We start from the raw sequence: 13,686 nt of genomic DNA on the forward strand, positions 1-13,686 counted from the left end.
GGAATGATAACGTTTTATTATCTGATATGTTGGGCTTTTAGAACTTGTTTGAAGCTTCATCTGTGTTTAGCAACATTTTATGTTTGGAGTGTTTTTTGCTTCATCTTCATCCTTAATTAGTCATTAGGGGAAACGCAGACACAGCGGCATGTGCAGCTGATTACATGATTCAAACCTTTTCCAATTTTTTGTATGGACATAGCTGTTATGGAAATATTAGGGTTGGATAAATATATCCCTGTGTGTAATGCTCATATGACTGCTGATCAAGCAACTAAACTCGAGTTCTCTGTCTAGGACAAAGTGGAGACACCTGACACTGTTGGTCTGCCGTTTCAGCAAGATTCAGCTAGATTCTAAGCATTATCTCAGACATCTGACCCGATTTCCTGTTTTTAAGATGGAAAAACACCATATGATCTGTCTGGGTTATATCAGGCTTATATCAGTTCAGTTCGTGTCAGCCATTTTAAACCATTGATTATCTATATATATAATTGTCTAAGGGTTTTTCCGTCTGTCTGTCTGTCTGTCTGTCTGTCCTGGAAATCCCGCGTCTCTGATTGGTCGAGGCCGCCAGGCCTCGACCAATCAGCGACGGGCACAGCATGGCGACGATGATGTCATAATGGAAATCCCGCGTCTCTGAGTGGTCGAGGCCGCCAGGCCTCGACCAATCAGCGACGGGCACAGTATCGACGTAGATGTCATAATGGTTGCCATGGCGACGATGATGTCATAAAGGTTGCCTCGACCAATCAGCGACGGGCACAGTCTGCCGCAAATTTTGGAATCATCATTGTCCATATACTACGGGGACATGCATATTCTAGAATACCCGATGCGTTAGAATCGGGCCACAATCTAGTAATATATATATTAGCTGTGAGCATATAAGTATATATTTGATTATAGAGGAGTATACATGCAAGTGAGATCTACATGATATATATATTTCTATCACAAGTCAGGGCCACAGCTAATATAACAGCTCAGAGAGTGGGCCAAAGGCAGATTGGCAGGACAAGCCATGACATGAGCCAAGATAAGACAGAGTCTGTAAAGAAGTTTCATGGCAGAGTAATGCAAGTATTCCAAGACTTGGGCTTCACCATTCATGAGTCATGACCAGATACACAGGCCTTTGTGCATGGACTGAGACAGCCAATTAGGAAACCACTGATAGTGGCTAGGCCTAGGAACAGGTCAATAGCAGTGGACTGACCCAGAAAAAAATGTTTTATGTGCGCCTAGGAGACTGTTTATTGCCGATTGTCACCAAAACTGCCGCCATTATAGCACCACAAAGAGCGCGAAGAAGGAAACGGGTGCCGTGCTGCTGAGAACATTGGAAGGGGAGCCAGAGGTGAAGACGCTGCAAAGTGCCGACCAACACACCAGAAGAACCGCTGCAGACTCCAGAGAGGAGACACCGACCTCAATAAGGTTAGCAAAGGGGAGAAGCTATGTCGGAGCAGGAGGAAGAAGTGATGGCAGATGCAGCCACAGCCCCTGTAACGCCCCAAGACCTTGGGTTGGATGCAGCCGCCGGTCTCATGGCACCCCGGGCCTCGCCACGAATGCACCTGCAGGCCCCGTCTTACCACCGCAGCTTCAATCAGCAGGCCGGACCCCGCTGCCGCTACAGTACCCATCATGCCGTTGTCCACAGTAGCCAAAGGGATTGAGTCCCAACCAGGGGTGCAGAAGACAGCCCCTCTCATGGTGACCACTGACCTGAAAGCGCAACCACCCTACAAAGACAGAAAAAGTGTCAAGTGTTACATCTGTGGCAAGTTTGGCCATTTCCAGAACCAGTGCAAAGCACTCACGCCCCCGAAGAGACTGGACCCATGCAATCCAAGAGTTGGTCCAGAGAAACAGGTCAAGGAGGAAGTGCAGAAAGCAGTGAAGTACCCCGTCCATAGGACAGAGGCAAGCAAGCCAGGTCTGCAAGACACTACGCTCCTGACATGTAAAACTTCATCTGCAAGACCAGTACCTCAAATTACCCTTAAAATGGATGGCGTTGTCAGATCCAAAGTGGTGCAGCCAGAAGTGTGATGACACCTGTGGAACTCGCTGATCCCACCTGCCTATCAGAATTCTCTGTGTCTCGCATGGGCATTGATGGTCAAGTCAGACCTTCTCAGCTTACAAAGCCACTGAGCGTGTGCACTCAGCCAGGACACTCTATCCTGTCCCAGTTTGTGGTGTCAAGGAACTTCCACTCAACCTGCTGGGAGCGAACCTACTGCAGAAGCTGAAGGCAACCACAGTGTTCCACGAAGATGGGACAGTGACACTTTCTTCATCCCTGACCCAAGAAGAGTCATGCTGGCGGCCCTACAAGAACATTAAGTAAACAATCGAGGCCTACCCAAGGAGGTACTGGATGTAGTACCAGAAAGTCTATGGTCTAAGGGACCCCAGCACGTGAGAAAACCTCAAGTTGCCCCAGTACGGGTGTCACTCAAGCCATGTACCCCGTACCCTCGTAAGGCCCAGGCCAGGCCTAGAGTCAAGCTGCCTCTGACCAACTGAAGGTCTACCTGGAAATAGGAATCATTGTTCCTCGCACATCGCCTTGCAATACCCCGCTTTTCCCCATCAAGAAAAAGACTGTAAAAGGAGAGCCAGCCAAGTTCAGAATGGTATATAACCTGAGAGCTGTGAATGACGCCACAGTGTTTGAAACTGCAATTATGCCGAATCCGCACACTCTGCTCTCAAATGTGCCTGCCACAGCAAAAGTGTTCACAGTGACCGACCTGGCTAATGTTTTCTTCAGTGTTCCCCCTCATCCGGAAGACCAGTTCCTGTTTGCCTTAATGCACCAGGGGGGACACCACACATGGACAGTGATGCCACAGTGGGCCCAGAACAGCCCTTCACAGTTCACCAAAGCAATGTCCACAGTTCTCACCAACTGAGTCACAGAACAAGCAGAAGTAACCCTGCTACAATACATGGACAATCTACTCCTTTGTGCAGTTGACTTTGACACGTGTAAAGCCCATTCCTTGTATCTCCTACTCTACCTGGCGGAGCAGCACTGCAAGATCTCAAAGAACAAAGTCCAGTGGTGTCTGAAGCAAGTTACGTTCCAGAGACACTGTATTGCTCACCAGGCAAAACACCTGACAGATGACCGGAAGACCACAGTGGAGAAGATGGTCCCTCCGACAACTCCAAAGGTGCTACAGGCCTTCCTTGGTCTAGTTTCATATTGCAGAGCCTGGATCCCTGATGCTTCCGTCCTAATGCAGCCTCTGTGTGAATACGTCAGTGTGACCCCGTTCCTCCAGACAGATGTGGCCTTCAGTTCGTTCAAGAAGTTAAAAGGCTCTGTAGTCTCAGCGCCAGCACTAGGCCTATCTGACTACAAGAAGCCATTCCGTCTCTACTTGATGAGAAGAGAAGGCCTTGCTACTGGAGTCCTGACACAGCTTCAGGGGGGAAAGCAGAGACTTTCGGACTACTTTTCAGCTTGCCTGGATCCAGTTGCAAGGGAAGCCTCTTCCTCCCGCATGAGAGCAGCAGTTGCAGCACACGCCCTCCTGGACAGGACTACTGACATCAGTGGAAAAACCATTGGAAATCCTGGCTCTGCATGACATCTCAGCAATCCTCAACCAAACCCAGCTAAAACATCTCTCCACCGCCAGGCATCTTCTCCTCCAGTGCTCTCTACTCCTGCCCAACAATGTCACCATCTCCAAATGCACAGTCCTCAATCCGCCCACTCTACTCCCACTCCCAAGGGGGGATACAGATACGGATCCTCAGATAAAAAGTCTGATCAAAATCTGCATGATACCTTCTGCAGGGATCTGAATTTGCTCCGGACGGATGACCATGATTGCTTCAGCATCATGCAACAGGAAACAGCAGGACTACCCAAGGTGGCAGAAGAGCCACTGACCAACCCAGAGTTGATCCTCTATGTGGATGGCTCCAGATTTGCAGATGATGAAGGAAGATTCCACACGGGAGGTGCAGCGACCGGCAATCAAGAGATCCTGTGGTCCAGAAGTCTGCCGCCCAGTCTGTCAGCCCAGGAAGCAGAACTGATAGCGCTGATGAAGGCCTACCAGATGGCAGAAGACAAGACTGAGAAAATGTATACCGATTCAAGGTACTTGCATGGCATAGCACACGACTTCGGACCCATCTGGGCTGCAAGGGACTTCATAACAGCCAGCGGAACAACCGTGAAGCATCAATGGAGCCATTAAGGACCTGCTGAACACACTTCAACTTCCAAAAGTGGTGACAATGCTAAAAGTCAAAGCGCATGGAAAACTGAACACAGTAGGGGCACGAGGCAACAACATGGCGGATATGGCAGCCAAAGAAACAGTCAAGGAAAGACAATATGGACAAGTGGAAGAGGTCGTAGAGCCGGACGGCTACTACAGGACGGCTGAAGACAGGAAACCTGACAAGATGACATCCTGGGATCTGCTCAAAAAAGTTGCAAGAGCAAGCCCCAAAGGACAAGAAGGAATGCTGGATGCAGAAGTGAGCAACACATGAAGAAGGAAGGGTATACTAAATGGACTACAAACCCTGTTTACCCCGAAGCATGTACCCTATGGTGGTCCAGTGGGCACATGGGCCCACACACAGATTAAAGACACAGATGAATGATCCGATTGGTGCTTACTGGTTCACTCCAGAAATCTCCACCCTAACAGCCAAGTTCATAAACAGCTGTCTGACCTGTGGCAAATGCAACCCTGGGAGAATGAAGAAAGTTCCCACACATCGTCTTGCCAGACCACTGTACCCCCTTCCAGAGGATCCAGATAGACCACATCCAGATGCCGCCAAGTGGAGGATTCGAATATGCCCTTGTGGTCGCGGACGTGTTCTCAGGATGGCCAGAAGCTTTCCCAGTGAGGAACCAGTCAGCAAAGACTACTGCAAAGAAGCTACTCTCAGAGACGAGATATGCAGCTATGGGGTCCCAGAAGTGATAGAGAGTGACCAGGGACCTGCATTCACAGCAAACCTCACATGAGAGATCTAGTCAGCAGTAGGGTCAGACTTAGGCCTACACACTCCCAATCACACTACTCCGTGTTAGGCACACTCCCAGAGGCCCAGAAAAGCTGTCACCATGTGAAATTTTGTTTGTGTCTAGTCCCAGGTTAGGGGTATCCTTTCCCTTAGCAGCTGATTATGCAATATGATACTTTGTCTGCTTATGTAATTGAAATCACCAAGAAACTTGCTAACATCCATTCTCGAGTTTTTTTCTTCATTGCCAGATCCAGATTCAGTGTCCGGTATGCACTCCTAGAAGCCAGGAGACTGGGTGTTGGTGAAAAAGCTTGTAAGGAGAACACCACTCGATCCCAGATTTGATGGTCCTGTTCAAGTGCTGCTGATGACACCAAACTCTGTGAAACTGGAGGGAAGACTCGCTTGGATCCACTCATCGCATCGCAAGAAAGCTCCCCTACCAGAAGATGACACCCAAGCCAGAATGATGTTGCGGCCTGACCGAAAAGATGACCTACCTGATAAAGACTACACATCGCTCACTACACATGCTATTGACTAAGAGACTGATTGCAACGAACCCCCGTTAGGGACAGATCTCCTGACCGCCCATTTGCGAAAAGTCTGTATGGAGTGGGGCACAGGCGTTAGGCTTGTGTCAGTTCGCCAACAGCACAAAAGAGTTGCAGCGCTTTGGGACAGGAGGCTAGGATTAGGGCAAGTGATATCTAAGGGGGGCTTGTGATAGAAATATATATATCATGTAGATCTCACTTGCATGTATACTCCTCTATAATCAAATATATACTTATATGCTCACAGCTAATATATATATTATAATCAATGGTTTAAAATGGCTGACACGAACTGAACTGATATAAGCCTGATATAACCCAGACAGATCATATGGTGTTTTTCCATCTTAAAAACAGGAAATCGGGTCAGATGTCTGAGATAATGCCTAGAATCTAGCTGAATCTTGCTGAAACGGCAGACCAACAGTGTCAGGTGTCTCCACTTTGTCCTAGACAGAGAACTCGAGTTTAGTTGCTTGATCAGCAGTCATATGAGCATTAATCACAATATTCCATATATGTTTAGATAACCAATGACAGAGGAGCTAGACAATATGATAATTAACTAACCACCCCTGACAACCCCTAACCACTCCTTTCTATGTGAAAATATAAAACTATGTATGTACAATAAAGTATCAGTATTGATGGAATGTTGTTCTGTCACAGTTGTGTACAGTCCATTCTTGATGAGCGCTCAAAATACTCAGTCTAATTGGGAGCGGCCACAGCACACACAGGGATATATTTATCCAACCCTAATATTTCCATAACATAGCTATCGGGCAATGTTGTTCTTTTGAGAATTTCCATGCTAGAAATGATAACTTTTGTTCTAATTTAGCATATACAGCTCCTGGGAATTCATAGTGCTTTAAAATAAATAATAATAATGTAGATTAACATGAGGAAGCGGATGATTATTCATGTGTCTAGAACCCTTCATGGAGCACTTAGATAAATACATTTTTGTTTGGTATGGTATGTTTTTAATCCCTTCGAACATATGTGTTTAACTGGACATCCACTCCCTCCACATGCAGTTGATGCTGGATATATTAATGAGAACCTGTCACTAGCTTTTTTTTCCAGATAACCTGCGGCCATCATCTTTCAGCTCTGTATATAAGTCTCCAAGCTGCTCTGCAAAGCAGAAAAAAAATATATATATATCATACTCCCCTACGGGGCGGTCCGGTTTGAAGGGCGTCACTTGTCTTCATCCGGTGCCTCCTCTCTTCTTCTCTGCTTCATGTGGATGACTCGTCCTACGTTATTCACATAGTGTTCCCATCTCGCTTCTGCGCAGGCATACTTCTCACTGCTCTGTTGAGGCCAGAGCAAAGTATTGTAGAGCACATGCATCGGCGCTCTTGGGCCTTTCGTTGTGCATGCACAGAACAGTCCACCGTGCAAGATAAATAATGTAATTAATAGTTCAGTTTGCTAAAGAGATTATCCAGGATTTTTTTGTGCTTCCGTCAGCAACGCAACTACTTGCCTGTTGTACCCAGTGTCGGCACAAATCAATCACTGACCGCTCCTGCCAGTGATTCAGCTGCTCCTTGTCAATAGAGTAGCATTTCATGTTCTGGGCTGCTCTGATTATGGGGTGTGACTGCTGGCATCCTGCTAATTGACAGCTGGCTTCTCGCATTTAGACAGCGGGGAGGCAGCTGTTAGTATGACATCGTCAGTCACCCTCCGCCAACAGAGCAGATCGGAAAAGATGCTGCTGCCCTGTTGATGTGAAGTCAGCAGAAGAAGCTAAATTGATGTGTGTGACCACTCTGTGCCAGTGGAGTTTGTCATAAGGTACAACTGCAGAAGAGCGCTTCTTAGTACCCATACCCATTGTAAAAAAGAAAAAATAAATAAAGGCCTGGATAACCCCTTAAAAAATGTAATAATGCATTTCTTGGGCAGTGGGAGTTGTCTGATAAAATACAATGGAAATAGGACTTTTTTTTTTTAGTTTCACTATAGGATACAAAAATCTCTTTGATTATTGGTGTGATACACTGCAATATCCTTGTATGGCGGTGTATTACATCTGCAAGCTTCACACGATGTGTGTAGCAGGGCCTAATTGACTTACTTTGCTGGGAGATTTGAACCATCAAGACGCAGGACATCAAAGGGGTAGCTAGAGAGCTGCTTGCCATCTAGATGCTGCTACCACTACTGAATGTGGCATATACCGTAAGTGTATGGCTGTGATTAGTGCTATCACTGATGTTGGGTGTGGCAGTAGAGTGTCAGCTATAAAATACAGCTGACACCTGCACCACAAGATCTGTCAGCCAGAATCAGTAGAGACAGAGCCGTGAAAATGAGAGTGGGTGATTGGTTCAGCTCTCAATCACCTGCCAATCAGGCTCAAGATGTCTCCAGGAACTGAGCCACTGGATCTGAATCATGGAGATGCTGTGGAAGCCCGGAATGCCAGTAAACAGCCCACAGTAAATTTATGGCACCGCTGCATAAAGCCCAGCAAGCTTTAACTTTATTTACCATCGATGATCAAGCTGCAGCTGTCAGTCAGACTGCGTGAGCAAGTATTGAATATACTTGGACTCTGGAGTTATTTCATTTTATTGTTGTTGGGGTACATAATAATTTTTGGATTGCTTTTTATTCAGATTTTTCAGACAGAATGAACAAAAATCAGCTTTCGGTGATTGAAGTATGCTTTTTTTATATATATTTTATTTTACTTTTTTCAGTTTTTTACTTGTATAATTTTTGTTTTGATCGCTGGTCTCCTACACTTCAGTACTCATGCAGTGCATGAAACTGTCAGTATGTCACAGGCCACCATACCCTGGGGTCATTACATGACCTCAGGGTACCATGGTAACCATCGGAACCTGCGGTTCTTATTACAGGGTCCGATGGTTACTAAGGGAGTCTTCTGACCCCCTTGCAACAACTTAAATACCGCTTTCACGATTGACAGTGATGTTTAAGGGATTAATTGGCCACAACGCAAAACCAGCCGGTTCCCATACAGCAGGGTGTCAGCTGTCACGTACAGCTGACACCCATGGGAATCGCTCCAGCCGGGCAGCGCTATTCCCGATCGCTGTTTTAATGCATATTGTAGGTCATTAAGGGGTTAAAACCCTTGTCCCCTGTAAAAAGACAGAAAATAATGAACAGGAATACTCACCTTACACACATTCCATTGAAACTCTTGTCTGCTTTAAAAAACCCAAATTTAAACAACCGTACCTCTCACCTGTCCGAAGTGATGACTAGCAATACTATCCCATACCGTAATTCATGTCCGCGATATGTGGTTTACAACCTGAACGGTGGCAATATATGACCAGCCAGGCAGAAAACCATGGGTGAATGAGATGCTGCGAGCGCAGCATCCGTAACTAGCGGTGACATCATCCAGATTACTGCAGGTCACTGAGGCTGAGTTCCCACCTACACATCACTGTGGTGACCTTCAATGAGGTCACTGCAGTTCATTGTCCCTGTCCAGTGAAGTGAGTGTGTGAACACAGCCTCATTGACCTGCGGTAACCTCGATGACGCTAGTCACTGATGCTGTGCTCGCAGCATCTCATTCTGCTGTGGTTTTCAACCTGGATGGTCGCATCATGCCGTTCGGACAGATGAGGGATATGGATTTTTTTAAATTTATTTATTTGTTTTTTACAGGACACAAGGGCTTCAATGTAATGGGCTTGAGGTGAGTATTGTTTATTATTTTCTGTTTTTTACAGGGGACAAGGGCTTCAGTGGATTGGGCGTAAGGTGAGTATAACTTTTTTTATTTTTGAATAAATTTGTAAAACAGTATGGATTTTTATTTAAAAAAAAGGACTATATTCTAGGTGGTTTTTATTTACAATATGACTATGGGGTTAGTAATGGGGGTGTCTTATAGACAATGATCAGTGCTACCTTCTGCAGCCAGGGAACAGCGCAAACTGAACTGTACCACTTCTTTCCAGGCGTCGTAACGGGTCATGCTGATTACACATGGATGTCATCTGTGTGTCATTATTGTGCACGTGTGTGGCATACATTTTGTCCGTGCTGTGCAGAAAAAAATCTGACGTCTGCAGAGTTTTCACACGGGCACACTGTATATTCACTTTGTATTGTGAAATGTGGTCACAGATATGGATATATTTTTTTTTAAAGCCCATTTCCACTAAAAATGCTTTATTGTGGGAAAAAATATAAATATCTATGCAAAGTCTGACTGTAAAATGATGACATCTTTATTCCACACTCTGAGTTATGTTAAATAAATGCGACCACCTCTCCATTCTTCAAATAGGGGCAAGTTTCAAAGATGAGTCCTTTATCTGTCATCAATAGTGATGGCATATCCTGTGGATAGTCCAGTAATTAGGCATAATAGGTTTGTTTCTAGGAGAATCAAAATTGACAAAATTGAGCTGTATATGAGCATTCAAGTACCATTTTTTAATGGCAGTATTTCAGTAATTAATTGAATACTTTACTAATAAATCTTCCTGGATGTCTTTATAAATGAAAATTACTGGTCATCATTTAAAAAAAATGTAAGAAATAATTGTTATTTACCAGTAAATTATTTAAGCATTCCATCATCTGTTTTATATATCATTTATGTTTAGTAATTGCTGAAGTACAAGATAAGTATAATTAAGTTAATAGCACTTTAGGGTGTTTAGTGGTTTGCTGCAATTCTGAATCTTTCTATGAATTTTTTGGAAATTGTATGCCTACTAATTAAAGATTTCCTGAGTACCGTATATACTTGAGTATAAGCCAAGATTTTCAGCCCATTTTTTTGGGCTGACTGTCCCCCTCTTGTCCCCCTCTTGGCTTATACTCGAGTCATACCCAGTGGTCGGCAGGGGAGGGGGAGCGGGGGCTGTCTAATAATACTCACCTGCTCCTGCTGGCGCGGTCCCTGCAGGTCCCTGGTTCTCCCGGCGCCTCAGCTTCTTCCTGTACTGAGCGGTCACATGGTACCGCTTATTACAGTAATGAATATGCGGCTCCACCTCCCATAGGGGTGGAGCCACATATTCATTACTGTAATGAGCGGTACCATGTGATCGCTCAATACAGGAAGAAGCTGCGGGGTTGGGGAACCAGGGACTGTACCGCGCCAGCAGCAGGTGAGTATAATGGGAGGAGGAGCGCTGCGCGATATTCACCTCTCCTCGTTCCAGCCGCCGCTCCGTCTTCAGCATCTTCTGCAGTGACGCTCAGGTCAGAGGGCGCGATGACGTCGTTGGTGCACGCCCTCTGCCTTAACGTCAGTGCAGAAGACGCTGAAGACGGAGCGGCGTCCTGAAAGAGGAAAGGTGAATATTTAAAGTGCCGGGGGCCTGAGCGACAAGAGGTGAGTATGTGATTTTTTATTATTTTTTTTATCGCAGCGACAGCATATGGGGCAAGTGTCTGTATGGAGCATCTTATGGGGCCATAATCAACGTTTGTGCAGCACTATATGGGGCAACTATCTTTATGGAGCATCTTATGGGGCTATAACGTTTGTGCAGCACTATATGGGGCAAGTGTTTGTATGGAGCATCTTATGGGGCCATAACGTTTGTGCAGCACTATATGGGGCAAGTGTCTGTATGGAGCATCTTATGAGGCCATAATTAACATTTGTGCAGCATTATATTGGGCAAATGTGTCTATGGGGTCATTATTAACCTTTATGCAGGATTATATGGGGCATATTTTAATATGGAGCATATTATGGGGCCCATCATAAACTTTCTGGTGCATTATATGGGGCGTATTTTGTATGGAGCATCTTATGGGGCCCATCATGAACTGTATGGAGCATTATATGGGGCTCCTGATTCAATATGGATATTCAAAAACACTTAACCTACTGATGTCTCAATTAATTTTACTTTTATTGGTATCTATTTTTACTTTTAAAATTTACCGGTAGCTGCTGCATTTCCCACTCTAGGCTTATACTCGAGACATTAAGTTTTCCCAGGTTTTTTTGTGGCAGAATTAGGGGGGTCGGCTTATACTCGGGTCAGCTTATACTCGAGTATATACGGTAATTACCTCTTCTTTTCATTTACGTACACAGTATATCATTAACCTGATATCATATTTTTGTATTTTTTGTTTTCTTTTATCGTCTTTAACGAAAAAAAAAAACAACTTCTAAATGCTGATGTCTTAGTATATTTGTTTTTTGTTTTTAGGACACCAATTATTGGTAGAAGAAGCCTCTTCGCACTTTGTGTTGCTAATTTCTTTTTCATGCTTCCTTGGCAATTTGCCCAGTTTGTGCTTCTAACACAGGTAAGCCTTCTAGGAAGGAATTTTTACTACAAACATTGTGATCAAAAGTTTACATACTCCAGCAGAATTTTTTACAAAAAATGTGCCACACACTAACACGTGCTTGAACACATATATCACCCTCAGCACACATTTCACCACACATACACCAACCTCGCCACATAAAAGTCGAAACACAAAAGTCGCCGCTCAAAACTCGCCACGCGCAAAACTCGCCACATGCAAAACTAGGCTCACGCAAAACTCGCCACACATGCAAAACTCACCTCATGGAAAACTCGCCACACGCAAAACTTGCACACGCGGAAAAATTGCCACATGCAAAAGTTGCCTCACTCAAAACTTGCACATACTCAAAACGCACCACACATAAAACTCGCCACGCGCAAAACTCGCCATGCGCAAAACTTGCTGCACACAACTTGCTACTCTAACCTGTCACATGCAACTCGACACACAAAAAGTTGCTGCACGCATGTCGCCACACAAAACTCATCTCACAAAAGTCGCTACATGCATGTCGCCACACGCAACTCAACACACACAACTTGACACATGAAACTCGCCCTAAAACACACACAAGTCTGGTATTATCCTTCATAAATAAAAATCTGATTAATAAGCAGACAAACTACAAGAGCAACAACTGTACCATATAGGAAATACGGCAGCTGTCAGTCACATGACCTGTCTATTATGTGTATGTGTGAGCTAATATATACTGCCAGGGGGGAGGGCTTCCTGTTGGCTGGGGATTTATCAGGCTGCCAATTTAGCTTACAAATACTGAGGTAAAAATACTGACCAAATAACGTGTGAACGCGGTCTAATACAGGAGGAGATGACATACAGATATATACAGGTCCTTCTCAAAAAATTAGCATATAGTGTTAAATTTCATTATTTACCATAATGAAATGATTACAATTAAACTTTCATATATTATAGATTCATTATCCACCAACTGAAATTTGTCAGGTCTTTTATTGTTTTAATACTGATAATTTTGGCATACAACTCCTGATAACCCAAAAAACCTGTCTCAATAAATTAGCATATTTCACCCGGCCAATCAAATAAAAGTGTTTTTTAATAACAAACAAAAAAACCATCAAATAATAATGTTCAGTTATGCACTCAATACTTGGTCGGGAATCCTTTGGCAGAAATGACTGCTTCAATGCGGCGTGGCATGGAGGCAATCAGCCTGTGACACTGCTGAGATGTTATGGAGGCCCAGGATGCTTCAATAGCGGCCTTAAGCTCATCCAGAGTGTTGGGTCTTGCGTCTCTCAACTTTCTCTTCACAATATCCCACAGATTCTCTATGGGGTTCAGGTCAGGAGAGTTGGCAGGCCAATTGAGCACAGTAATACCATGGTCAGTAAACCATTTACCAGTGGTTTTGGCACTGTGAGCAGGTGCCAGGTCGTGCTGGAAAATGAAATCTTCATTTCCATAAAGCATTTCAGCCGATGGAAGCATGAAGTGCTCCAAAATCTCCTGATAGCCAGCTGCATTGACCCTGCCCTTGATGAAACACAGTGGACCAACACCAGCAGCTGACATGGCACCCCACACAATCACTGACTGTGGGTACTTGACACTGGACTTCAGGCATTTTGGCATTTCCTTCTCCCCAGTCTTCCTCCAGACTCTGGCACCTTGATTTCCGAATGACATGCAAAATTTGCTTTCATCAGAAAAAGGTACTTGGGACCACTTAGCAACAGTCCAGTGCTGCTTCTCTGTAGCCCAGGTCAGGCGCTTCTGCCGCTGTTTATGGTTCAAAAGTGGCTTTACC

At 44.8% G+C, this 13,686-nt stretch overlaps 1 protein-coding gene across 2 annotated transcripts in view; it reads left to right on the top strand.

Annotated features, from left to right (window-relative positions):
- Window positions 1-13,686, top strand: part of DPY19L1 (dpy-19 like C-mannosyltransferase 1) — a 272,489-nt gene that overhangs the window by 113,895 nt on the left and 144,908 nt on the right. For both annotated transcript variants that reach the window (XM_077269279.1, XM_077269278.1), the window contains exon 9: window positions 11,783-11,882. In XM_077269279.1, the coding sequence (XP_077125394.1) occupies window positions 11,783-11,882 (100 nt within the window). The remainder of the gene's footprint in view (window positions 1-11,782; window positions 11,883-13,686) is intronic.

The sequence above is a fragment of the Ranitomeya variabilis genome, chromosome 6 (genome assembly GCF_051348905.1).
Source record: "Ranitomeya variabilis isolate aRanVar5 chromosome 6, aRanVar5.hap1, whole genome shotgun sequence".
Classification (NCBI taxonomy): domain Eukaryota; kingdom Metazoa; phylum Chordata; class Amphibia; order Anura; family Dendrobatidae; genus Ranitomeya; species Ranitomeya variabilis.